General features: G+C 71.8%; 3 protein-coding genes across 12 annotated transcripts in view; 1 reads left to right on the top strand and 2 right to left on the bottom strand.

Moving 5' to 3' along the window:
• LRP1 (LDL receptor related protein 1) overlaps positions 1-3,625 on the bottom strand; it is an 89,607-nt gene extending 85,982 nt beyond the window's left edge. For 3 of the 4 annotated variants that reach the window (XM_080570889.1, XM_080570888.1, XM_080570887.1), the window contains exon 1: positions 3,390-3,621. In XM_080570889.1, coding sequence (XP_080427015.1) covers positions 3,390-3,465 — 76 coding nt within the window. In that variant the 5' untranslated portion in view covers positions 3,466-3,621. Of the gene's footprint in view, positions 1-3,389 lie in introns of all 4 variants that reach the window. The other variant, XR_013942586.1, reaches the window with a different exon arrangement.
• Positions 3,626-6,571: 2,946 nt separating this feature from the next.
• On the top strand, positions 6,572-20,305 carry STAT6 (signal transducer and activator of transcription 6). 7 transcript variants are annotated; one of them, XM_080570891.1, is made up of 22 exons: positions 6,572-6,775; positions 11,757-11,887; positions 12,819-12,957; positions 14,756-14,839; positions 14,922-15,060; positions 15,211-15,263; positions 15,425-15,573; positions 15,718-15,849; positions 15,952-16,140; positions 16,215-16,302; positions 16,430-16,552; positions 16,707-16,799; positions 16,973-17,179; positions 17,256-17,350; positions 17,453-17,589; positions 17,712-17,858; positions 18,054-18,123; positions 18,435-18,560; positions 18,678-18,779; positions 18,899-18,979; positions 19,244-19,384; positions 19,459-20,305. In XM_080570891.1, the coding sequence occupies exons 2-22, from the start codon at positions 11,772-11,774 to the stop codon at positions 19,652-19,654; spliced, it is 2,607 nt and encodes an 868-aa protein (XP_080427017.1). In that variant the 5' UTR covers positions 6,572-6,775; positions 11,757-11,771; the 3' UTR covers positions 19,655-20,305. The 7 variants fall into 7 exon arrangements, with proteins under 7 accessions (XP_080427017.1, XP_080427016.1, XP_080427022.1 ...); XM_080570890.1 differs by having other exon boundaries at positions 6,591-6,775; positions 19,244-19,387; XM_080570896.1 differs by lacking the exon at positions 6,572-6,775 and adding an exon at positions 7,075-7,233 and having other exon boundaries at positions 19,244-19,387.
• NAB2 (NGFI-A binding protein 2) lies at positions 20,241-24,523 on the bottom strand. Its single transcript, XM_080570897.1, is given in 8 exon segments — positions 20,241-21,180; positions 21,315-21,515; positions 21,614-21,746; positions 22,047-22,098; positions 22,710-22,843; positions 23,099-23,903; positions 24,448-24,479; positions 24,482-24,523. Coding segments are annotated over 8 exon segments (1,479 nt in total). The 5' UTR covers positions 24,509-24,523; the 3' UTR covers positions 20,241-21,085.
• Positions 24,524-25,502: the final 979 nt, after the last annotated feature.

The raw sequence follows: 25,502 nt of genomic DNA on the forward strand, positions 1-25,502 counted from the left end.
CGGTGCCCACAGCTGGCCGGTGACAGACCCGTGCCGGACCCCGGCACCCTCCGGGCACATCATGGCCTCGGGCACGGGCGGCTCCAGGCTCGTAAGGAGCCGGCTCCTACCAGGGCGGTGCCAGGCAGGCAGGACGAGGGCAGCGCCGGGGCGGAGGCATCGCCCCACCCTGCCTTGCAGCCAGCCCCAAAACCAGCCCTGGGTCGCTAAGACCCCCCCAGACGAGCCTCCCTCGCTAAGTGAGAAAGCATCTGTGCTCCTCTCCCCAGCCCTTCTCTCTGCCAGGTTCCTGGGGAGTGAGTCACTCCTGCAAAGCTATATCGAGACAGTTTGGCTTCTCCCCACGTCCACACCTTGCCAATCACACAGGACTGCAAGGCTCATCCTACTCCGGCTGCGAGAGCCAGAGACACAAAAGCTGTCCCGGCTCGAAGCCGTCCCTTCACCAGCGGCCCCGTGCCCCCGCCACCGACAGCCATGCCACCCGCACCTCCCTCCTGGCCCAGGGATGCCGAAAAGCCGAGGCTGCGCCCGTCCTGTGCCAGGCAGGAGGCAGCCGGCAGCTGTGCGTCAAGTACGGGCTGGTGGCAAAGAGGAACCAATTAACTCGAAAGCCTCGCCAGCTCTCCTCCAGGAAGAGGCGGCTCTGGGTGCCAAGGCCTTTGAGGAACGGGGAAGACTTGGGTGGTTTGCCCTCCGTCGGCCCAACTGGTTCCTGACACAGGAGGAAGTGCACGAACAGCCGACAGGGCAGGAGCAGCCCCGGCACCTTCCCGCACCGCGCTCAGAAGCGGAGCACAAACGGGGGCCGGGATGCCGAGGACGAGGTCGGAAGCAACGAGGTCGCTTTGGCATCGACGAGGAGGCAGCGCCTTGGTTCCACCCCAGAAACGGGCAGCGCTGCTGAGGATGCTCCGCGCCCCCCCCCAGCACCGGCACACGTCACCGAAGAAGGAGCAGGCGGGACAGGAGCCGCGGCCGTGCCGCTCCCGCAGGGATCGCAGCGCTACGTGGGCACGCGGCGCGCAGGAACGGCAGAGACGCGGCGAGAGCGGAGCGCCTGGCCACATCACGGGCCAGCACCCTGCCCTCAGCACCCCACAGACACCCCCTGCCCACATCTGCGTGGAGCTGGGCAGGCTCCCCCCAGTCAGCCCCGTTCCCTCGCGTGGCAAAGGCAGCGCCAGCCCCCCCGGCCACCCCCAACAGTCCCCTGGACCCAGCCCGGCTCCCGGCAAACCCGTCCCTGCCCAGGGAGACGGCACCTGCGTGCACAAGACCCAGACCACGGAGGGGAAAGGGCTGCACCGAAACACCTCGGCCGCCCTTAACCACAGGTATCCCCAGAGCAGCACTGGGACCCGGGGAGCGCGCCGCCGCCCCGGCAGATGGGAAGAGCGCTCCGGCAGATCAGAGCCGCGCGCCGCTGCCCTTTGTCCCGCTGGAAGAGCTCCTCCACCATCCCCGCCGGCTGGACTTTGTCTCCCCTCTCTTCTGCAGCCAAAGACAGGAACAAATTAACATTTTCAGCGTCACAACCCGAGCGAGCGGCTTCGGGGGTCGCAAAGCGAGGCAGCCCCGCCGCTGCACTGCCGGGGCGGAGGGGGGGGCTGGGGTTTTGAAACCTCCTCCCCAAGCCCCATCCCCAGACCGGGGGAGCTCTTGCCCACGGAGCTCCAAAGGACCCCGTGCCAGCTGCACGTGGCTTTGTGGGGTCGGCAAGGCACAGCACCCCGCGGCAGGAGCCCACCGCCAGCCACCCGGTGAGGGGGCGTTCCCGTGCTGGCTTTCGCCCCGTTCCAAGTCATCGGGGTGGAGGAGAGAGAGGATGGAGGAACTTCCCTCGAGCTCATCATCGCTGCTGCAGCCTCGTTTCCAAAGGCAACGCAGCTTATGCAATGACTGATGCCTGTCCCTCCCGCCCCCACCAACTTCGGGATCCGCCGGCTGCTTCGAACCCCGGCCGAGGGGGGGGGGAGGGAACGACGCCTCCGAGGTGCCCCCGAAAAGGGGAGAGGCCGAGCAGCAAACCCCGGCGCGCTCTCTGCCTGTGGGGAGAGGGCGGCTCGGTGCCAGCGGCTCCAGCAACCCCGCACGGGTGTCAGCGGAGAGGGGGACACGAGCGGCATCGCCGCCGCCTCCCTCTGAGGGACGCGATTTGGGTGCCTGGAGCTCCAGTGGGGGGAGAGGGGGGAGGCCAGGGCCTCCAGCCCCCCCCGCCAACACCGGCCATGGGTTGGACGCTGCCGTCTCCGCCACGGCACCGAGCGCCAGCGGCTTCGCGCCGAGGTGGGTGCTAAAAGGGGGCAGCGAAAGCTTCCCCCAAATCCCCCCATCGATAAATTGGGCTCCAGGCTGCCGCCTTCGCCAGGCCCTTCCCATCTGGGCTAGAGGGAACCCGTCAGCGGAAAGCTGCGCGAGCCAACTCAAAACCCCAAATCTCCGGGCTTTTAAGGGGGGAAAAAAAAAACAAAAAAAAAAACAAAAAAATCAGGCTCCCGCCCCACGCATTAAAACGTCTCCAGGAACTTCGCCGCCGGCGGCTCCCCGCTGGCCGGGGCTGCCGGCTCCGAGCCCCCGGTACGGCGCGGCGAGGCTGCAGAAGAAGGAAGGGGGCGAGCAGATCAATCCCGGCAGGGGCCAGACGTGCGCAGCCTGAAAAGGAGCCGCTCGGTGCGGGGCCACCGGCCGGCCCCGTTACCGGCCCCGTTACCGGCCCCGTTACGCAAGGGCCGGGGGGGCCGCGCTGTCACCGCAGGGCAGCCGCTGCCGCTCGCAGAGGGAAAATGGGGGCGGTGGGGGGGGTGTCAGGGGAATAAAAGCGGGGGGAGCTGAGGGAAGTTACCGGGGGGGGGCCGGGAAGGAGGGGAGGCCGCCTGCTGCAGGAACTGGGGGGTCCCTTTATTTTCTCCGCAGAAGCGGGGACCCGCGGGGCCGCTCTGCTTTGTCGCAGCGGGGCCGCCGGGGGAAGCGCCGCGACTGCAGCGGCCGGGACCGGCCCCAGCCCCGCTTCGGCCCCGGTCCCGCTCCCGGTCCCGACCCCAGCCCCGGTCTCGACCCCAGCCCCGGCCCCGCTCCGGCCCCCCGCGCCCCCCCGGGTCCTGAGGGCGCCGCCAGCGGCCCGGGCCCGAGCGCAGCCCCCGCGGCGGAGCCCCCCCGGCCCCAGCCCCGGCCCCGGCCCCGGCCCCGGTCCCGGTCCCGGTCCCGGCGGGCGGCTCCGCTCCGCAGCGCGGCGGCGGCGAGGGCCGGGGCCCCCGCGGCGGGAGCGCTCCGCAGCCCCCGGGGGAGCCGCGGCGGGGCCGAACCGGGCCACAGCGGGCCGAACCGGGCCGCCCCGAGCCGTACCGGGCCGCCCCGGGCCGCGCCGCCCCCCGCGGCCCCGCACTCACCTTCGAGGGCGCGGGCGGCAGGGGCGGCCAGCAGGGCCAGCAGGCACCCAGCGAGGGGCAGCAGCAGCGGCCCCATGCCGGCGGCTCCCGGCGGCTCCCGGTTCCTCACGCCGTGCTGCCCGCGGGGCGGCGCGTCCCGGGCCCGCGCACCGACATCCGCGGAGGGAGGGGGCGCGGGAGGGCGGGGGCGGGCAGGGGAGGGCCGGGCCGGGCCGGGCGGGACGGGGGGGCCGGGCCGGGACTGGGGGGGGGGGGTCGGGGGAGAACCGGGACCCTCCGGCCCTGGGCGGCGGCGGCGCCGGGGGCTGCGGGGCGGGGGCGGGGGGGGCTGCGCGCGCCGCCGCCGGGGGATGGAGCGCGCCGCCGCCCGCCTGACGTCACCGGGCTCGAGCCGCCGCGCGGGGGGGGGGGGAGTTGGGGGAAGGGGGGAGGAGGGAGGGGGGAGGGGGGGGGGAGGGGGGGGGTCCTACGCGGCGGGCACGCATGCGCGGGAGGTGCCGGGGCTGCGCCCCCCCGGCGGGGCGGGGGTGGAGGGGGGGCAGGTACCGGGATGGGGGTTGGGGAGGGGGGCGGATGGGGGGGAGTAGGGGGCGGGGAGGGGGATGGTATGGGAATAGTGGGGGGGGGGATGGGGATGGGCATGGGGATGGGGACGGGGACGGGGATGGGGATGGGGATGGGGATGGGGATAGTATGGTATGGTAAGGTATGGTATGGGAATAGGTATGGTATGGTATGGGTATGGGTATGGTGTAGGTATGGGAACTGGTATGGGCATGGTATGGTATGGGAATAGGTACGGGCAGAGGTATAGGTATGGTATCGGTGTGGGTATGGGTATGGTATGGAATGGTATGGGAATAGGTATGGGCATGATACGGGTATGGGTATGGGTATAGTATGGTATGGTGTGGGAATAGGTATGGGCTTAGGTGTGGTATCAGTATAGGTAGGGGCTTGTTGTAGGTATGGGAACTGGTATGGGCATGGTATGGTATGGGAATAGGTATGGGCAGAGGTATAGGTATGGTATCGGTGTGGGTATGGGCATGGTATGGAATGGGAATAGGTATGGGTATAGTATGGGGATAGGTATGGGCATGATACGGGGATGGGGATGGGGATGGGGATGGGTATAGTATGGTATGGGAATAGGTATGGGCTTAGGTGTGGTATCAGTATAGGTAGGGGCTTGTTGTAGGTATGGGAATGGGTATGGGCATGGTATGGTATGGGAACGGGTATGGATAGAGGTACGGTCATGGTGAGGGGATGGGTATGGACATGGTGTAGGATTGGTATAGGTATGGTATGGGCATGTGTAGGTATGGACATGGGTATGGTATCAGCAGGGGCATGGGTATGGGGGACAGGGGCATGCTGTAGGGACGCACATGGTATGGGCACGGTACCAGTGCTGCCCGCCGCCCCCACCCCGCAGCATGAGGCCGTGGCCCCAGGCCGTGACCCCCAGCCCAGGGTCCCGGCAGCGGGGTCCCGCGGGGGCCAGGCCATATTTTGCTCGTCCAATGTTGGGTCCTGAGCGCGTGGCTCACGGTCGGAGCCGTGCTCGGGCTCAGCGCCAGCTCCTGGCAGGGGGATGCGCCGTGAGCCCACCTGGGGGGGCCACGGGCAGCGGCTCCGGCCCCAAACAGCCACGGCATTCCTCTCACCTCACCCAAACATCCTTTTCTCCACAGGGAACGTCTCATCCCTGCCCCGGATGTTTGTTAGCAAGAGTCTCCGTCACCGCGATCTGCGTTTTGGGCCGGTCGGGGCGGCAGCCGCGCTGCCGGTATTTGCAATGCTGCCGAGGCCCCGGGGACCCACCCAGGCTGTGGGGCTGGGGGCAGCGCGGACCCCCCAGCCCCACTGACCGCGGGGCTGCCCCAGCCCCGTCCCTCCTTCATCGGCTGCACGTGCGTTCCTTCAGCACCCCCTGGGCAGCGCCCCATCCCTCCACGAGCACCGCGGCCGTGGCTCTGACGTCAGAGCCAGCGCCGTGACGTCAGAGCCAGCGCCGTGACGTCAGAGCCAGCGCCGTGACGTCAGAGCCAGCGCCGTGACATCATTCTCCTCGCCGTGCCGCTGCCGCACGGGGCTGAGTCTGGGTGCCACGGGGGCCAGGGCAGCACCAGGCACCCACCCTGCGGCCCCTCTGTGGCAGGAGCCGCCCGCGCCCCCCCCCGATGACGTCAGCAGCCACAACGATGACGTCACACGCCTGCCCCCCCCCCAGGGAGGCAATGCTGGCAGCGGTCTTGGGGGGAAGGCGGACGGGAGCCAGCCGGGAGGGGCCCATCCGAGGCAGTGCCGTGCCAGATGTTTGGGACCAAGGTCCAGATGTGCCTGGGACGCCGTGGGACAGCGGTGCCCGGGGGAGGGGGGCACGGCACAAAGGGCCGCTCCGCGCCACGCAGCCCAGGCCCCGCGGGTTGCGCAAACCCCTGCGAGCGGAGGTGGCCGGGACAGCAGGGCCATGGCCACGCTCTCGCCAGGATTCCTCCCACGTGCCCAGCGCCGGTTCCCATGCGCTCAGCACCGGCGGCTTCGTTCAGGGCCCCCCTGCGGCTCCCAAGCCGGGCGGGGGAAGCCCGGTGCCCCCCTACACCCCCAGAGCGGGCAGCCCGGGGGGGGTGTCCTGCTGCTGGAGGGAGGCCGAGGAGGGGGGTGCCACAGCAGGGCCCCCCGGTCGCTGACGGTCCCAACGCCCCGGTGAAACGCGGGCTGCGTGCCGCTGCGGCCACGTCTGGCCGCGTTCCCCCGAGGGGGGCTGCGTGCCCCCCGGCCCCCCAGGGGCACAGCTCTGCCCCACGCCGCCCCGGCCCCACGCACGCCGCGGGAGGCCTGCAGGAGGGCATCGGGGGGGGGGGGGGGGCGAGGAGCGGCGGGGACGAACGCGGAGCCCCGGCCCCCGAGGGCGCTGCCACCGGTGCCCGGGGCAGGGGGCACGGCCGGGCCTTGCGCTCGGTTCCCCGGGGGACCGAGGAGCCGTTTGCCCGAAGCACGGCGTGTCCCGGGGGGTCCCGTCCCAGCAGTGGGGGGGGGGCAGCCCCCAGGTCCCCCCCCCCCCAGCAGCCCCCACCCGGGGCCTCGGCCACCCCGGGGCCGGTAACGGGGCCCCGCGGCGGGACCCCGGTGCGGCAGCGCCCCCTGGCGGCCCCGGGGCGGCTCCGCACCGAGCGGGGGGGGGTGGAACCGAGCGGCCCACGGGGCGCAAACGGCCCCCGGCGCACCGGGACCCCCCCCGGGCGGGGACAGCCCCCGGGCCTCGCTCACGTCCCCGGGCAGCTCCCGGGCCCGGCCGCGGGCCTCAAGCCCCGGGACGCGGCTGCAAACCGGGGCCAGGCCCCGGGCCCGTTGAGCAGCAAAGCGCCGCCGAACGGGTGCGCGGCTCGTGGGGGGGGGGGCCCGGTTCCCGGTTCGGGGGGGGGGCGGTGGGCTGCACGGTGGCGGAGCCCCGGTATGGCGCAGGTCGGGGGGGGCAGCGCGATGTGGGGCAGGTGCGGGGCGGCCCTTCTTGGGGGGGGGGGCACAGAAACGGCTCCGCAGCGGGACCGGAGGCGGGGGGGGGGGGGGAACTGCGGGGACCGGCGGGGGGAACGCGGGGACCCGGGGGGGAGAACGGCGGGGAGCCGGGGGGGGAGCGGGGCCGGGGCCGGCGGGGCCCCCCCGCGCACCCCCGCGCGTCTCCTCCCTCTTCCTGGCGCTCGGCGCTTTCCGCCGGAGCGGGGCCAGCCCCGGGAGCCCGGCCCGGCCGCGCCCGCAGCCGCAGCCCGCGCCGCCATGGAGTGAGGGGCCCCGCGGCCCGGCCCGGCCCGGCCCGGAGCGGCGGCTCCGCGAGGTAACGGCACCGAGCACGGGGCGGGGGGGACGGGACGGGGGAACCGGGGGGGGGGGGGGGGGGAGCGGGGGGGGCCGCCGGCTCCGCGGGCCCGGGGGCACCGGGAGGGGCCGGGCCCGAACGGGAAGGGGCGAGCGCGGCTCGGGACCCCCCGGGATGGCGGCGGGACCGGGGCCGTGGAAGCCCCGGGCCGGAAGGAGGCGGCGGGGGCCGGGCCCGGTGAAGGGGGAAGTCGGCGGCTGGCTGCGGGGCCTGTGCCCGGCGGGACGCGGCCCGGTAACGGGGCCTTCCCCGGGCCGATAACGGGGGCAGGGAGGGAGCGGGGCCGGGCGGCAGCGCCCTCCGGTAAGTCCCCGCTTCCCGGGGCGGGGGGGGGGGGCTGCGGGGACGGGGGGGCCCAGGCTGCGGCCTGGGAGCGGGGTAACGGGGCCTGGGGGGGGGCTGCCCCGGCCCCCACCGCCCCGGCTCGGTGCCCGCACGCCGTGCAGCTCCGGTTGCCCGCCGCAGGCAGCGGGGCTGGCAGCAGGCCCCGGGGTGCGGGGCAGCACCCGCGGGACGCATCCTGCGGCCGCTGGGCCCCCGGCACCGTCCGGAGCGGGGCCTGGCGCACGGAGCGGGGCTCCCCGCAGGAAAACCCAGCGGCTTTTCAGCCCCCGGCGTCAGGAGAGGCGGCCGCGGCGGCTGCTGCTGGGCTCCGCAGGTGCCTGCCCGCGTCAGGGGGGCAGGACGGCGAAGCGGGGGCCTGCAGAGCCCCCCCCGGGGTGAGCCCGCCGGAGCCCAGCCCGCTGCTCGTGCAGACGGGGACGGACAGCAGTGCCGGGGTCCCTGCGGGCTCTTGGCAGCCCCAAAGCAGCTGGAAGCCCGGCCCGTGCTTGGCGGGGCTGCCGGGCCCAAAGTCCAACGCGGGCGGCTACCAACGGCGCGTATGGACCGGGCCGCTGGCACCCCGTCTCGGGGCGAAGGGTGCGTGAGGCAAAGCGAAAGCGCCTGAGCGCAGCCCGGGGCACCTGGCAGGCGCCTCTGGGGGCAAGGGCTGCGGCAGGTCCCCAGGGGTGGGAGCTGAGGGCCTGATCCTGCCCGGATTCCCCGCGCTGTGAGTCACAGCGGGGCTGGGTCAGCTGGGGAAAGCCGTGCTCTTCTCCGTCCGAACCAGGAGGGCTTTCGCTGCGGGAGGGCAGGGGGCTCCGGCCAGTCCGTGCCACCGCGCGGCCTCCGCAGCATCCTCTGCGCCGTGTCCCATCGGTGCCGGGACCGAGGTCCCGCATCCTCACCTTGGACAGCGAACGCCGGCAGCGTTTGCCTCCCCGGCGGCACGGGGAAACTGAGGCGTGTCGAAGGCGGTGACAGCAGCAGGCTGCGTCCCCATGGGGACGTGGGAGGGAGGCTGCTGGCAGAGCCAGGTGTCCTGAACTTCAAGCACTGGAAAATCTGAGCGTCTGTCCCTGAGGAAGTCCCAGGGAAATCTCCGCTGCACCTTGCGGAGGGCAGCGGGCCGCGCGCGCCTGCCAGCCACCGGCTCCGTCCCCAGCCGGCCCTCGGCAGGGCCTGGCCCCATGGGGGGCGTGTGCTGGGGGACTGGGGGGCGGAGGGGAGCCGGATCCCTCGGGGGGTCCCTCACAGCCCCGTTTCCCCTCGCACAGCGCAGAGGTGGCACCAGGAGGTGGGCGCTGCTCTCACGAGGCGCCGCTGGTGGATGGGTGGCAGCGGCGAGGCGCTTGTCAGCTCTCACGTCGGGGACGTGGGCTCAGCTTCCCACCGCCCGCAGAGCGAGCAGAAAGCCCGTGCTGGGCAGCGGGGAGGTCAGCGATCCCCCTTCGGTGCCAGGGCCCGTCCCGCCTGACCTCCTGGCACCGCGTCCCTGCTGCCACCAAGGCCGAAGCCCGGCGGGGTGGGGAGGTAGGAAGAGGGGGCTCGGGGCGGAGCTGCCCCCCTGCGCCATATCCTGCCCCGCCATTGAGCCGGAGGCGCCTCGCGGCCGCGGGGTTTTCCCAGGCAGCAGCTCCCAGCCCCGCACGCAAACGGCCCAGCCCCACGGGAGGGGGGGCCCTGTCCGGGGCTGCCTCCACCCGGTTCCTTTTCGGGGGGCACGGAGCCCCGCCAGCGGGGGATTTGTGCATCTGCGGCGGCGTGGGCACGCTGCCCACGGAGCTGGGAGCTGCGCCCGTCGGCACGGGCGAGCTGCGGGGCTGGCGGCCCGGGGCTGGAAGCTGCGGTGCTGGCTGCTTCGCCCAGGGGACGAGGCAGCGTCCCCGACCCGCAGGAGGGGTGGCCTCGTCCGGAGGCCTGGGTCCGCGTCCTGGGGCCTGCTGCAGCGCTTCCTCTTCTCGGCGCTGCAGATACGTTGATAGGGCAAACACCACGTGGCCCGCCAAGCGCCAGCTGGTACTGCAAAGTGCAGGAAACCGGGGCGCTGGGCACGCCGGCCCTTCTCAAGGAAACCTCAGCCCCGGCCGGGGTACTGTTACAGGAGCACGGGCTTGGCAGGGGAAGGCTGTTGTGCAGAAGGAGCAGAGGAGGCAAACACGGAGTTATGGAAACTGCAGCGAGGACGGGAAGGAAGCGTGGCACGGCTGGGCCGGAGGAGCTGCAGCGATTGACGCCAGGAGGGGACGGGGCCGTCCCCTGCCGCGAGCTCCTCCAAGCCGGCCCTGGGCTGGTGGGGACGAGGAGGAGCGCGGCGTCTCCTGCAGCCTCGCAGCAGATTCAGGCATGCCCAGCTCACGCTCCACGTTGTTGCGTACAAGCCGGCGGCTGCCTCCCGGCGCTAAGCAGAAATACAGGTTTTAACGAGGAAGGGGGACGGGGATCGGGCCTCTGAGGATCACAGGATGGGGGACTGCGCTTTTCTCCTGTCCCTGCATACCAGCAGCTCTGACCTCTGCTGGTCCCTGCCTTGCAGGGTCCCTGGGGGGTGGTGAGGGGAAGCAGCAGCCGCCGGTGGGTTTCCCCGGCCGAGCGAGCTGTGGAAAGGCCCCGGCCCCAGCTGCAGCAGGTGCCCTGAGCGGGGCCGAGCTGCCTGGTGAGCGCTGGGTACGTTTCCCCAGCCGCTGATCCCTGCAGGGTCCGTCGATCCCCGCAGTAAATCATCGGGGTGGGTTCGTGCCAGCGGAGTCGGGAGCAAATTCGCTGCTGGGAGGCCCAGGCACGGCACGCAGCGGGGCTGCTCCTCCGATCGGTGCGGGATCCCGGGGGCTCGAGCACCTCGGGGGCTCCCCTTGCCCGGCCCCAGCGCGTCCCGGCCCCAGGAGCGAAGGCGGGGGCGAGCGGCCTCGCTTGGCGGCCGGCAGCGGGCCGCGGTTGTTTTGCACTCCCTGCAATGTTGCCCTAGTGACGTTGGCTCCCTTCCCTCCGCATGGTTTCTCAGAGTCTCCGGCAGCTCCACCTCCTCCCTGCGCCTCGGCTCTTGCCGCGCGGCGAGGACCCGCTGGGGAGAGCAGGCGGCCGCGGGCGCACGTGACGCCTCCCCCTCGCTCGGCTGTTCGCTCTCAGCCCCGGCGAGACGCGCTGGCCCGCGTCCCGCAGGCCTCCCGGTCCTCCGAGGGCCGGAGCCTCGCGTCCTGCTGCAGGATCCGGCCTCCACCCCGGCCGGGCGAGGGGCAGCCAGGAGCGAGGTGCGTCCGGGCCGGGCGGCGCGGCGGCTCCTCGCCCCGGCGAGGGGTGGCGCGGAGGGGAGCTGGCTCTGCGGCGGGGCCGCGGGATGGAGGACGCGAGGGTGGCGGGGAGGAAGGGAGCAGGATCTTGGGAAGCGGCCCGGGAGGCTGGGCTGCGGAGGCGGGGTGAAGTCCGCAGGCTTTAGGCGCTGCTGGAGGGCGCAGGGTGCGTCTGTGCCAGGGAGGCGCCGCTGGGGTTGCGAAGCCCAGCTTGGGGGTGGTGGGAGCCCCCAGGTCTTCCCCGTGGGGTTTCCTGTCTCGAGTCATCGGGCCCTCTCCTTGCTTTCCACGGAATCTGGAGACCGGTTTGTGGGGTGGCTGAGGCATGCCCTGGGAAGTCGTTTTCCTTGGGTGGGGGTGGCTGGGGAGGTTTCGGGGAGCAGCTCGGCCACCTCGCCTCTGCAGGGCTGGGGGTCAGGGCTGTGTCTTGTACCTGAAAGCACCGCGGCAGGGCCGTTTCAGCAGGCGCTGGGGCTTCACGCTCTTCTTGCTCCTGGCGGCTTTGCCATCTCTCCTGCACCAGGCTCAGCAGCGCTGCCTGCCGCCCCGTGTGTCCCTGTGCCCGCGGAGCAGGCCCAGGGATTCCCCAGAATTGCAGGAAACCGAGGCACGAGTGGGCTGCCAGCCTGCCAGGATTGCCCAAGAGGGATGATCAGGGATGGGTGCTTCCTGCTCCTCCTCTCCGCGCAGCCCCGGCCGTGCCAAGCAGCAGGTTCAGACGGCGGAGGGACGGGGCAGCAGTGCTCGAAGGAGCCTTCAGGACCGGGGGACGGACCCGTTCGCACGCGGCCCCAGCCCAGCCGTGCGGACGACAGGGTTGTGGGGTGCCCGCAGCGCCCCCCTTCTCCCCGTTCACCTCCCGTTTCCCTGCAGGTAACGGTTCCCAAGATGTCCCTCTGGAACATCGTCTCCCACATGCCGCCGGAGGAGTTCAGCAGCCTCTTCGCAGAGTTCCCCCGCAGCCTGCGCTGCCTCCTGGCCGACTGGCTGGAGAACCAGCCCTGGTGAGTCCCCGGCTGCCCCGCGGGGCTCTGCCCTGCCCCTCACCGCTCCCGCGCGCCCGGGATGGGGCCGGGGAGCATCCAGCTGCCCGCAGAGAGGGCTGAGCCCCCAGCCAAGGGGGCCCCAGCCTGGCCAGTGCCCGAACGTGTGGGTGCTGGTACCGGGCTCCGTCCACGGCCCCAGGTGAGGTAAGCGAGGGCGCCCCGTGCATCCGCGCGGGAGCAAGAGGAGATGGGGCCGGAGATGGATGCGCTGGCGGTGCAGCTCGTGGTGGGTCTGAGCGCCCCGATCTGCATGGGAAGGGAGCTGGGCAGAGGGTGCAGCGTCAGGTGAGGCTGGTCGGGGTCTGTCGGTGCCCTCAGCACCCTAGCAGGGCCTGGACTGGCTCAGTGCTGCGTTCGCAGTGGCGATAACCGTGGGCGCAGCCTGGCCAGCACCCCTGGTTTGTGCCCAGAACACAGAAATAGCAGCAGGTTAATTAGCAGCGTCACGGTCTCACCCAGGCGTCCCCGGGAGCGGCCTCAGGAGCTGCTTCTCCTCCGCACAGCGTGGTGACCAGGTTGCAAACGGGCAGGAAATTGGACACGAAGGGGCTTGGCCAAATGTAGCCCCTGGGGCTGCGCCGCAGCAGCGGGCGAGGGGCTGCTCCCTCCCGCGGGGGGGGGAGCGCGGCGGAGGGTGGGTGGCAGCTGGGTGTGCGTGTGGGAGAGGTTTCAGGAGGTGACGTCCTCTGCGACGAACCTCGTGATCTCGCTCAGGGCGCTGTTCAGCCTCGCTCGCAGCTGTGGGGTAGCAAATTTCCCCCAGGAGTCCAGCCGGCGCTGGGTGACGTGCCAGGACAGCGGAAGCACCGGCGTCCCCTTCCTCCCCGGTGCGTGCTCGCGGGGAGGGCGGAGGCTTCGTGCCCACCCGGCCTTCTCCCCTTCTCCCCAGGGAGTTCATCAATGGCTCCGACGCCTTCTGCACCAGCATGGCCAGCGGGATGCTCTCGGCCATGCTGGAGAAGCTCCGCAGTGCCGCCGGCAGCGATGGGCAGCAGTGCCAGATCCTCCAGCAAGTCAGCAACATCGAGGTGCGCGGGGGGGGGCGGGCGCGGGGCCCCGAGGGCCGTGTCCCGCCGGGACGGCAGCTAGCAGCCACGGGAGGCAGGGTTGTTGTCCTGCCTTGGGTTTGCTGCATCAAACGCCGCCGAAGGGGCCGATGCTCTGAGCCCGTCCCCTCTCGAGGCCGGAGCCGTCCGTGACTCGTGCGGACTCGGTGCCGGCGGTGGGGTTTTGTGGGTGCTTCGGCAGGACGGGGGAGCTCATCCGTGCCCCGGGGCCAGCCCCCAGCTCGTCACGGCACTCGGGCCCTTCGTGGCCACGATTCCCCCCTGCACGCCGGGTGCCGCAGCTTCCCCTCGTGGGCCGCGTCCCTGCAGCCCCTTGGTGCCCAGGAGCTGCCCCCGCGGGGAACCCCCGAGCACGTTGGCACTCGTGCAGCCTCCTGGCCGCACGTTCCCCATTTTCTGCTTGAGCGTTCGATTTCTCCTTCCTCCATGCGGTGTTTTGTGCCGTGTTTCCTCCTGCTGCGTGTGCATGTGTACACTGGGTTTCTTTTTCTGGGCTCTTTCTCTGTTTACTGAGACCTCTGTGAATTGCTCTCTGTCTCTCTTCCTCCCTCTGTGATTGCAGATTAACCCCTCTACTCTCTCTCCTGCCAGTGGAGCTCTTAGAGTAAGGGCGGAACGGTGCTCGCGCCCAGAGCCCGGTTCTGGTTGAAAACCCTGCTTTTTTGGTAATATACAACATTTGGGAAGGGGTCAGTTGTAGTCATAACTTCTGGGGAACTGGGTGACTTTCATGAACAGTGTTGCTGCTGGCTTTTGAAAATATGCAGATGCTTGGGCTTTTTTTTTTTCTTCCAATTTAAGTTACTCAAGAAGAGCCTCCCTCCTCCCATTGTTCCTCATCCCGTAACAGCAAACCCTTTTCCCTTCCAAGCCCTTTGTTGTGGGAGTGCGCTGGGTGGGAGCATGGGCTGCGGGCGGCGGGAGCTGGGTGCTCTTGCTCAAGACAAACGTGGCCAAGGAAGCAGCCGGGGCGCGCACGGCCCCTCTCCGGGGGGCGCGGGTGCTTCGGGATGGGGCCGCGACGCAGCGAGGGTGCAGCTCCGGGCTGCCACAGCGTCTCGGGAGACCAAACCCAGGGCTTCGGTCCCCTAAACCCCGGTGCTGGCAGGGCTGGCGCTGGTGCGGGGCCGCCGGCACGGCGTCGGACGCGGGGTGGGCGCAGGGGGCCAGGGGCGAGTGGCGGAGCTGCCGCCCAGCCCGCAGGGGAAGCCGCCCAGCGCGCCGTCCAGCGGTTCGCCGTTGCTGTTTAGGGAAGTAGCTAATTTGGGAAATGTGCGAAGGCCCGGAGGAGCTGGCGCAGGGTGCGGGGAGCTGGAGCCAGACGGGAAATTCCTCTCCCTGGGCTTGGTGGAAAGCGCTGATTCACCCGGGCCAGGGGTGGCCGGGAACGTCTTCGCCAGGTGTAGGGCTGCTGCCTCTTGAGGGGATGCTTACAGAAACAAGGAGTTGGGGTTGGCGTTGGGGTTTCATCTAAAGTTGCTTCGTGTTTTTCATGCACGGTTTAAAACCGGAAAGGTTTTAAAGGTTTTTAATTTTTTTTTTAAGTTTTTACGGTTTTAAACTGGTTGTGAAGCTGGAAATTGGTTATGTCACAGCCGCGCGTCAGCCGCGGTCTCTTCCGCGTGTCTGGCCGTGAAACCGCAGAGATCGGCTCAGCGCCCTTCGCGTTGGGCTGGGGGCCCGAAACACGTGAGCGGGATGGGCTGGGGGCGGCGGGGCACGCGTCCCGTCCTAACACCCAGGGCCTTGCTCCCCCCAGAGCGCGTACCGGCGGGACCCGCTGCGGCTGGTGGCCGTCCTGAAGGCGATCCTGGAGGGCGAGAAGGCCGCCGTGCTCAAGAGGGTGCGTGGCTCCTGCCCCCCGCCGGGGCAACCCATGGCCGGGCCGTCCCCGGACCCCGCTCACCCCCCTCTCCTCACCCCAGGACCGCCACCTGCCCCTCAGCTTCCACCGGCGGCAGGAGGAGCTCAAGTTCAGCCTGGGCCTGCAGCGGCTGCAGCACCGCGTCCGCGAGGTCCAGGCGCTGCGGGAGCGCAGCTCGCAGCTGCGGGACGGCTCCGCGGGTGAGGGGTCGGGGCGGGATGGGTCCGGCCGCGGGGCGTTGCGTGGGTCTGCCGTGGGGCGCGGCGGAGAGCGGCGTGCCCCGGGGCGCCGGCAGCGCCATGCGGGTGCAGTCCGGCGCTAACGGGGCCGCCCCGCTCCGTCCTCCCCAGCCTCTCTGCCGCTGAACCCACAGCTGAAGACAGAACCGAAAGCCCCGGAGAGCGTGAGTGGGGCTGGGGCAGCGGGGCAAGGCGGAAATCCTGCGGGGGGGGACCGGGCTGAGGGGCACGAAGCAGCTCAGGGGGCACGGGGCCGGTGCGGGGCTGCGGGCTGTGCCGGGGACGCGGTGCCATGCAGAGCCCCGTGGCTCGTGCTGCCCCCCAGGAGCTGCCCACCCTGATCCTGGAGGCCACGAAAGAGCTGGAGGTGGCCAAGCAGCAGGTCCTGAAGAGGATCCAGATTTGGAAGAGGCAGCAGCAGCTGGCGGGGAACGGAGCGCTCTTCGAGGAGAACCTAGCACCTCTGCAGAAGAGGTGGGGTGGCCATAGGGGACCCGCAGCAACCCTCCTGCCCTGTCTTCTCCCCCGGGAACAGGGGCCCTGCTGGCCTGAGGGGCTCCGGGACTGCTGTGGCCCCGTTTCGGCTCAGGGCACCCTTTCCCCGCGGTTTCCTCACAGGTGTGAGAGCCTGGTCGAGGTTTATTTCCAGCTGCACCAGCAGGTGATGGCGGCGAGCGCAGAGCTGGGGCCCGAGCTGCTGCCCCGGCTCCTGGAGCGCTTCAACGAGGTTTTATCCAGCCTGGTCAAGAGGTAATGGACAGGGAGGGCGCCGCGGGGGCAGAGGGTAGATCTGCAGAGGCTGGTGGCAGAGCTGGCTGCCCTCGTCACCGTTGTCACCCCTTGTTCCCCCAGCTCCTTCCTGGTGGAGAAACAGCCCCCGCAGGTGCTGAAGACCCAGACCAAGTTCCAGGCGAGCGTCCGGTTCCTGCTGGGCCCCCAGCTGCTGAAGGCGTCCGCCAAGCCCTACATGGTGCGGGCTGACATGGTGACGGAGAAGCAGGCGCGGGAGCTGGCGCTCAGCGCCTACGGCAACACCCTGAGGTGAGCGGCCGGCCAGCGCGAGGGCGAGGGGGCTGCGCCCCCGCTGCGCTGCCCTGACCCCCGCCTCTGCCCAGCGAGAGCACGGGGGAGATCATGCACAACGTGGTGGCCCTGGAGACCAACCCCACCAGCGGGACCTGCTGCGCCAACTTCAAGAACGTGGTGAGTGCTGCTGGCCAGGGACAGGCTCGGGGCTGCGCCGGGATGTTGGGAGGACCCCGGGAGGGCTTTGTGGGGGTCTCGGGGCTGTTGGTCGCCTGGGGGTGACGCTTGGCTCTCCCCTCCCTAGCTGCTGAAGAAAATAAAGCGCTGCGAGCGGAAGGGGTCCGAGTCGGTGACGGAGGAGAAATGCGCCGTCCTGTTCAGCACCACCGTGGCCCTGAGCCCCAGCAACCTCACGGTGCACCTCCAGGTACCGGCCCCTCTCCTCGGCAGCACCGAGCGTCCCTCAGGCACCCGGGTCCTGCCACCCCTCGCGGCCCTGGTCCGGGCTGGGATGGCCCCGGGGCGGCCTCAGGGCTGTGGGACGCTGAGCCCGGGCTGAGGGGAGGGCGCTCCGTGCCCAGGTCCTGTCTCTGCCCATCGTGGTCATCGTCCACGGGAACCAGGACAACAACGCCAAAGCCACAGTGCTGTGGGACAACGCCTTCTCGGAGATCGTGAGTGCCGCGAGCGAGGGCTGTGGGGAGGGGCTGGGGCGAGGGAGGACCTGCCGGGGTGCCAGGGCTGGATCCGGCTCCAGGACGAGGAGACTCCGGGGCTGGGCCGGGGCGGTGGGCGATGTCCCGATGCGGTCTCAACGCTGTCCTGATGCGGTCTGGCCCCGCCGCAGGACCGCGTGCCCTTTGTGGTGGCCGAGCGGGTGCCGTGGGAGAAGATGTGCGATACTCTGAACCTGAAGTTCATGGCAGAGGTGCAGACCACCAAGGGGCTTCTCAAGGAGCACTACTTCTTCCTGGCCCAGAAGATCTTCAATGACCACAGTGCCAGCCTGGAGGACTTCCAGAGCCGCAGCGTCTCCTGGGCCCAGTTCAACAAGGTTACTGGGAGGGCTGGCCAGGGTGGGCAGGGGCCAGCATGGCCCTGGGGAGCCTCACAGCCCTCTCGTTCCCCAGGAGATCCTGCCCGGCCGGGGATTCACCTTCTGGCAGTGGTTTGACGGAGTCCTCGACCTCACCAAGAGATGCCTCAAAAGTTACTGGTCAGACAGGTGGGTGCCGGGGGGGCCGAGTGGGGTGTTCACGGACCAGGCGCAGGGAGTACTGGGTCCCGTCCTGGCACTGGCACGCTGTCCGCCTGTCCTTTCCTCCAGGCTCATCATCGGCTTCATCAGCAAGCAGTACGTCTGCAAGCTCCTGAGCACAGAGCCTGACGGCACCTTCCTGCTCCGCTTCAGTGACTCGGAGATCGGGGGCGTCACCATTGCTCACGTCATCCGGGGCAAGGACGGTGAGACGGGGCCACGGGGGCTGCTGCCAGCACCGCGAAGGGGAGAGCGAGGTCACCGCGGCGCGGGGGCGCCGTGCGTTACGGGGGGCAGGCAGTGGAGCCCCGGCCCGTGTCACCCGCAGGCTCCAGCCAGGTGGAGAACATCCAGCCCTTCTCTGCCAAGGACCTGTCCATCCGATCCCTTGGCGACCGCATCCGGGACCTGGGGCAGCTCCGCAACCTCTACCCCAACACCCCCAAGGACCAGGCGTTCGGCAGCCACTACAACAGTGAGTGGTGGGAGCAGAGGGGCCCCGGCCTCGGGGCTGCCCCGGCTGCAAGGCTGTGGGGAGGAGCAGGGGGGGCTGCGAGGGGGGCAGAGGGATTTGGGTCCCGGGTCCTGCTGGCCCCAGGGGCTGCCAAGGCTGGCGCTGCGTCGTCCCGCGCGCGGCGGTGGCTCGCAGCTGCTTCTCCTCTCCCCGCAGAAGAGCAGACGGGCAAGGACGGCCGCGGCTACGTCTCCACCGCCATCAAGATGACGGTGGAAAGCGAGAGGTGGGTGGGTGCAGGAGGCTGTCGGCGAGCCCCGGTGGAGGCGTGTGCATGGGCAGACGATAGCGGCCAGCCTGAGCATCGCTGCTGGGCACGGGGATTTCTGTCTGGGGGAAAGGGGGAAATGGGGAGGTGCTCGTGAGCGAGGAATCCCCCCCCCCGGGGAGCCCGAGCCGTAGCGGAGCCCAGCTCCACGCAAATCCCCCCCCCCGATGTCAGCGTCCCCAGCGAGTGCTGGCTTGCACGCACGCCCCTTTGTAGACGGGACCTTGCAGAGTCCTGCCTGTGCTGAGGGGGTCGGTGCGCTTCTGCAGGGACCAGCTGCCCCAGAGCACTGCAGGGGGAGGCCCCGAGCCCCCCCAGGCTCAGATGTTCAGCCTGCCCGTGCTGCAGCCCGAGCTGCGCCCCGAGAACCTGCAGTCGGTGCTCAGCCCCATCTGGTGAGTGCCTGCCCAGGGGCAGGGGCAGCTCCCCGGGCACGTGCTGGGAGGGGAGGGGGCTGCCCTGGAGAACGCCCTCACCTGCTGACCCCCACCCCCCCCCGTCTGCACTCGCAGCCCCCCTGCTCCCTTCTGCTCCCAGTCCATGTCCAGCTACCCCGCGGGTGAGAGCAACATGAACATGATGGTCCCCGAGGGCATCGGGTCCTCCTTCCCCAGGTAGGAGCAGTGCCACGATTGGGGTGGGGACGGGTTGGACCCCCCACCTCCCCCCGGCACGGCTGGGCCGTGTTTCCCCCCCCCACACACGCCTAAAACGCTCCTGCTCCTCCCCACAGCACCTCACCGATGCTCTCATCGTCCCTGGTCATGGACCCTGCGCTGCCCCGCTGCCAAGACCTTGCCTTCAGGAACCCTATGTAAGAGCTGGCGCGCGGCTGGAGGGGGGGGCACCCTGCCCTGCCCCCCTTCCCCGGGTCCCAGGGCATGCACAGATGGGGGAGCGGGGACCGCCCCCAGCTGACCAGTGCTCCCAGTGCTCAGCCCAACTGGTGCTGCCCATGAGGAGATGCGCTCCAGCCCCTAAACCAAGCACTTCTCCCCTGCGTCCTGGGGCTGCCAAGCGCCCTGGGGGCAGGGAGGTGCCCCCTCCATCGGCCCCCTCTCCCCCCTTTGCCCCCCAGGAGCTTTATGACCAACCAGTACATGCCCGGGGAGGCCTCCCAGCTGCTGCCCGGAGGCCCCTCGCCGGAGCCACGGGATGAGGAGATGCCCGAGCTGGCCCCGTTCGCGCCGATGGACGCGCCGCTGCAGAGCTCCCCAAGGTGGTAAGCACGGGGGGGCCGCGGGGTGCCTGGGGGGGCTGCCCTGGGTCACGCTGCTCCCGCTCCCCCCCCAGGATGGCGCCCAGCATGGACCTGCCGCCCGGCTCGGAGTTCGACCAGTTCCTACAGGAGATGTCCCTGGAGAGCCCCGCGCTGTGCCCCCCCTTCACGCCCCCCCTGCAGCGCAGCGGATACCCCAGCCCCAACGCTTCGTGCTGGGGGCTGGGGGAGTCCCGGTGGGACGACAGCGTCCGGCCAGGGCACGCGTGAGGGGGCTGCGGGGGCCGTGGGACTGTGAGCCCCGACGCAGCCTCGTCTGGGCTCCTGGACTTGACACCATTTGCGCCGGGGTGGAAGACTCTGGCAGGGGAGGGGAGGGAATTTTGCGGGGGGGGGCAGCACTTTGGGTGACACCCTGCCCCCCCCCCAACCTGTGTATACGCTGCACTTTGGAGCACGGAGCCGCTGCCTGCCCTTGCCGCTGCCAGCGGGGGCCCCGACCCGCGTGGGGGTGCCCCCGGCCTCGCCGCCGAGCTCGGTGCCCCCAGCCCACGCTGCCGGGCTCGGCCGCCCCGCGGGGGCCGGGATGAATCAGCTGCAGGGGCGAGAGGCGGCAGCGGGAACCGGGGGGGGCTGAACGCGCCAGCTCGGCGCTCGGCAGGGCCTCCAGCATCCCGAGGGATGGGGGGGGGGACAGAGGGACCCCCCCTGCACCAGCCCAGCTGGGGGCCAAGCCCCTCGTCCACCCGGGACCGGCACCTGCTGTGGGGTTTGTGAGCTGCCCCGCGGCCCCCCCCCAGCGTGGAGGAGGGCCAAGGCGGGGAGAGGGGAGCCTGGGGGCGTGGGGGCAGGAAGATAAGCCATAAAATAAAGTTTTATTCCAAAATAACAAAATAAATAATCTACTGTACACGTTACAAAGGAAGAGTCGCTAATGCTCTAAAAAGACACCACACAGTCCTAACGGGGGGGGGGGACCCGGGGGCTGGGCATGGCTTGCAGAAAAAGGGGGGGGGGGGGGGCAGAAAGGCCCCAGCGCCCATCAAACACCTGCTTTGTGCTGGGGGGGGGCTCCTGTGTGACCCCCCCCGGCACTCGGACCACGCGCAGACAAATTTTGGGGGGGCATACGGGGGGGGTGCGCGTGTGCTTGGGCATGTGCGGGGGGGGGCACCATCGTGGGGGCTGGGGGGGGGTGTATTTACAGGGGAGATGCATGCATGTGGGGGGGGCAAGGGGGGGCTTGCAGTGCGTGCGCACGGAGTGCTCGCACGTGCTTGCTGCGGGGGCGCCGGCGGCTGGAGCGCGGGGGCGCTGCGGGGGCGCGCGGTGCTGCGCGCACCGGCACCGCCGTGGGCGGCCGGGCTGACGTGGGAGCACGCGGCGGCGGCGGCGGGCGGGTACGGGGGGGGGGGGCCCTGTGTGGGGTCTGTACAGCGGGCTCAAGTCCATCGCGGGCTGCCCCAGCCCCGGCCCCTGGGGGGGGGGCGGTGGGGGGGCGAGGGTATTGCTGCTGCGGGGAGCGTCCCGCCGCGGCTGAGGTAACCAGAGCGTCCGTGCGGGAGGGGATGGGGATGGGGGGGGGCTGCGGCCGAGCCCCCTCCGGCACCTTGCGCCCACAGCACTGCTGGCACCCAGCCCCCTGCCCGTTATTGCTTCGTTAGTGGTGGCGGGGGGGCTGCGGGGCTCCCGCCGGGCGCCTCACTGCCGGCTGGTCTCCTGCTCCACCTTGATGGTGCCCCGGGGGGGCTCGGGGGGAGGCGGGGGGCCCCGCTCTGCCAGCCCGTCCTCGAACTCTGCGGGGAGAGGGGGGAGAGTCAGGGTACCACGGAAAGGGGGGGACGGCTCCCTCCGTCCCCACACGGGCCGCCCCCCTCCCCCGAGTCCCCAGCCCCCTGACCCCCCCCTCCCACGGCCCCCAGGGGCTCACCTGGGCCCGGGGGCTTCCCCGGCAGGCAGGGGCTGAGCCGCCCCACGCGCTCGTGCGAGACCAGGCGGGCCAGGCGCAGCCCCTCGTCCATCAGCGTCTGCTGGAGGATGTGGCGGCTCCAGAGCCCGTGCGGGGGGAGGCCGAGGGGCACGTCAGGGGCCACGCCGGGCGGGGGCGTCAGCCGGGGACAGGCTACCGCTGCTGCAAAGAGAGGGGCGAGGGTCGGCGCTGGGGGCTGAGGGGTTCCGGCCACCACCTGCCCCCCCCCCCCGGGTGCGCCAGTTGGAGCCCCCACTCACCCTGCAAGTGGCTGTCGAGGCTCTCCCCAGAGAGGCTGGCCGCATCCTCCTCCAGGCTGGCGCGGTACGGGGCCGCGTGGGGCTCCGGCCCCGCTGGCAGCTGCAGGGGCTCCGGGCGGCTCTGCTCGCCCACCTGCCGGGAACGTGCAGCTGAGCGCGGGGCACCGCAGCCGGGCCCTGTCCCTTTTTGGGGGGGGGCGCTCCACAGTGCAGCCCTCGCCCCTCGGCGCCTGCCCGAGCCGGCGCAGGCAGCCCTGAGCACGCCGCGCGGTCACACCCACGCGTGGGCGACCGCCTGCCCACGCTCGCAGGTGTGCACGCATGCACATGCACGCACACCCCCGTGCATGCGCGTGCACCCCCCCCCCCCCACCTCCCCAGTGCCTGCACCCCGCCCCATGCATGGGGGCGTACACCCCGCGCACGCACCCACCTCCTGCTTGAGCCGCTTGGCCACGGTGGCTCCGCTCTCCTCGGGCTGCGTCCTGCGCGGGAGGGAGGAGAAAGGGCTGCGTCAGGCGCGGGGGCGGCCGCGCAGGGGCCCCGCGCCATGCATGCCCGCCCGGCCCCCCGCCACGCTCTGCGGGCAGCACCAGCCGTGACGGCGGGCGTAGGAGGCCGCCCGGGCAGGGCGGTGCCGCGGGACGGCGCAGAGCGGGGCCTCGGCGCAGATGGAGCCCAGGGCGGGGGGGGGGGGTGAAAGCGAGGAGTGACCCGAGAGCGAAGGGAAAGCGGCAGCGCGGCCGCAGCAGCCAGCACGGCGCCGGCAGGGGCCTCTTGGGGGAAGGGTGCAAGGGACGAGGCGCTCCCGCGTTGACCCCCAGCTGTATCCCCATCCCCACCCCAAGTGCTGTGCGTCCCGGCCGCCCCCTCCGCCCCCCCAGCACCTCCGAGGTCAGGCAGAAACAGCCTGAGCAAGGGAAAGGGGAACTTGGGGCCACGTGGCTGCGGGGGCTGCAGGCTCCCACCCCCGTCCGGAAGCACCGGTCGTGGTGCAGCTCCCACGAGGGCAGCCGGGGGCTGGGGAGGAAACCCCACGTGTGGGCAGGGGGGTGAGAGCCGCCCCCCTAAGCCCCCCTGAGGACACTGGGCTCACCTGGCCACCTTGAGCGAGGACAGGTAGGTGCTCTCCCGTGCGACCTGCCGCGAGAGCGAGAAGAGCTCGACGCGCCGCAGGAGCAGCGAGTTGTCCCGCAGGCAGAACTGGGCGGCCGCCTCGTTGATGATCAGCTGGGGGCAGAGGCCCGGGCGTCAGCAGGAACGGAGCCGGCGGCGCCAGCAGGACCCTCAGCAAATGGCACCACAGGCTCCGGGCAGGCAGAGACCGCCTGGACAGGAGGGGACCTCGGCTTCCTGCAGCCCTGCGTGGTGGAGCCCCCACCCCGGCCTCCTACCTGGGACACAGCCAGCCCCAGAGCCACCCCAGCCCCCTCCCCATGCACCGGGGCCGGAGTTCCCCCGGTGCATTTGAGCCTGGACCCTCACCTCATGCAGGGTGAGCTGCTTGCCCTCACGGCGCCGGGCCTCGCCGCGACCGTAGATCGCGCTGTGCCGACGGATCTCCTCCTCCTTGTGCCGGTCTCCGTCCTCCAGCTGGAAGATGTGCCCCACGGCTTTGGCCAGCTTCTTGTTGAGCTTCATGAGCGCCCGCAGCTCGGCGTCGCCGCCCCGGGGGCAGCTCTGCAGGAGCCGCTCCACGCTCTCCGCCACCGTCTGCACCAGCTCCGGCTCCAACGCCTCGGCGCCCACCGGCTGCTCGCCGCTGCTCCCGCCTGGGGAGAAGGGGGGGCCCCCCGGCTCCTCGTCCCCGCCACCCTCCGACTCCGGGGTGCTCCTCCCTGGCCACGGCGGGGCCGCCGAGGGCGACAGCTTCTCCCCCGGCTCCGTGGGGCTGCGGGCCGGGGGCGTCCCTGTGCTGCTGCCCCCCTTGCCCGTGGCCTCGCTGGGGCTGGCGTGCCCGTTGCTGAGCGACTTGCGCCCGCCGGCCTCGGAGAGCTTGAAGAGGGGGATGCTGCTGACGGGCACGGCCGAGACGGGCTGGCTGAAGAGCCCCGGGTTGGAGGCCCACTCGCGCAGGGCCTTCTGGAGGCGGCGGACGTGCAGGGGCTTGGTGGCCATGCCCACCAGCGCCATGATCTCCAGGAACTCCTCCTCGCCCGCCTCGCAGAGCTGCTGCACGTCGTCCCCCCCTTGCTGGATGAAGGTCTCGTAGTAGCCCAGCAGGTTGGCGCGTTGCAGCACCCGGTACAGCTGCAGCTCCCCCAGCGTGCGGGGCACGGCCATGGCGAGCCTGTGGGACGGACAGCGTCACGCCGGGGCCAGGAGGGACAGACGGACACCCACGGCCCCCCCAGGTCAAGCTCGCAGGAGAAGCGCACCCCACACCCTTTGGCCCGGGTGCCTGGGGGTCCCCGCGATGGGGGCACACCCCAGAGGGAGGGGGCGCAGCGGGGCACTCCACAGACCCCACCAGGCCCCCCCTGCCCCTCGGGCCAGGTCAGACCCCATGGCCACGGCTCCCCAGACACGACGCAGACACGAGCGGGGCAGGGGCCAGGCCCGGGGGCACCCCCCACCCTCATTTTCCCCCCCGGGGCCGTGCCCAGCACCCCCCGGACCCCCCCTCCTGCCGCCAGCAGCCCCCCCCAGGCCACCCGCGTGGGGCAGGACACGCACCCGGGGCTGTCCCAGCCCTCCCCATCCCCAGACCCCAGCGCCCCCTCCCTCCTCTACCGCTCCCCGACCCCCCCCCCCGCTCGCTCCGACCCTCCCGGTGCCCCGACACCCCCCCCCCCTTGCCCCCAGCCCCCTCCCGCCGCCCCCCGGTCGCTCACCGCGGGCTGGAGCCGGCTCCGGCCGCTACGCCCGTGCGCCCCGGGGAGAACCGCGGGGCATGGGCGGGGGCGCGGGGGCTCCGGGGGCCGCGCTCCGCTGCGGGCCGGGGATCCCGGGGGTGCCGGGAGCTCGGGGACCCGGGGGGAAGGGGGTGGGGGGGCGGGGGGGAGGCTCGGGGGTCCCGCGGCCGGGCCGTGCGCGCTCGCTCCGCCGCGCCGCGCCGCTTCTGCGCGCCGCCCACACGGGCGGTACCGTGAAATAGCAGCGGCCCCGGCTGCGCCGCGGCGTGGGAGGCCCCGGGGGCGGATCCCGCGGCTGCCGCCCCCGCTGAGCGCTGCGAGGGCGGCCGCGGCGGGGGGGGCCGCGGGAGGGAGCCGCGGAACCGGCACCGGCACCCCCCAGGGACCGGGAGGGGGGGGGGGAACCGAAGGGACCGGCCGCGCCCAGGGCGCACGGTGGCACCGGGGGTCCCGCACCCCACGGAGAGCAGCGCGGGGGCCCCCGGTAGCTCCCCGCCCGGGCCGCGGGGAACCGGTGGCGGCGGAGCAGCGGGGAACCGGGGCCGGCGTCCCGGGCGGGCGCTGCTCGGGGCGGCCGGTGCTCGCGGGGCGCACCCCGCAGCCGGTGCCTGCCGCGCCCGGGGGACCCCCGCTGCGTCCGGAGGATGCGGGGGGTGCCCCCCCCTTCAGCCCCCCCGGCCGGGGGTCCCGCAGGGCCGGCAGCAAGGCGGGGGGGGGGGGCTACGCTCGCAGCATCTCCGGTTCCTGCGGCAACCGGGCGCGCCCCGGGGATGCTCCGGGGCGCTGCTGCCCCGTCCCGGCAGCCCCGCACCCACCCCCACCCCCCCGTGCCGGACCCGGCGGGGGGGGCCCGGTGCCGTCGGTAGGCTCCTGGGTGAACACCCCCGCGGGTCAGCCGTCCCGGGGGGGGGGGAGATGGGGAGCGGAGGGAGAGGGTTTTGGGGGACTGGGGGGGGGGAATCCTGCAGCCCCCCGCCGCCCGCACCCCGAGGGAGGGTCCCGGCCCCCCCGACCCCCCCAGCTCGGCGCTATTT

Source organism: Anser brachyrhynchus (genome assembly GCF_964034855.1).
Source record: "Anser brachyrhynchus genome assembly, chromosome: 29".
Taxonomy (NCBI): domain Eukaryota; kingdom Metazoa; phylum Chordata; class Aves; order Anseriformes; family Anatidae; genus Anser; species Anser brachyrhynchus.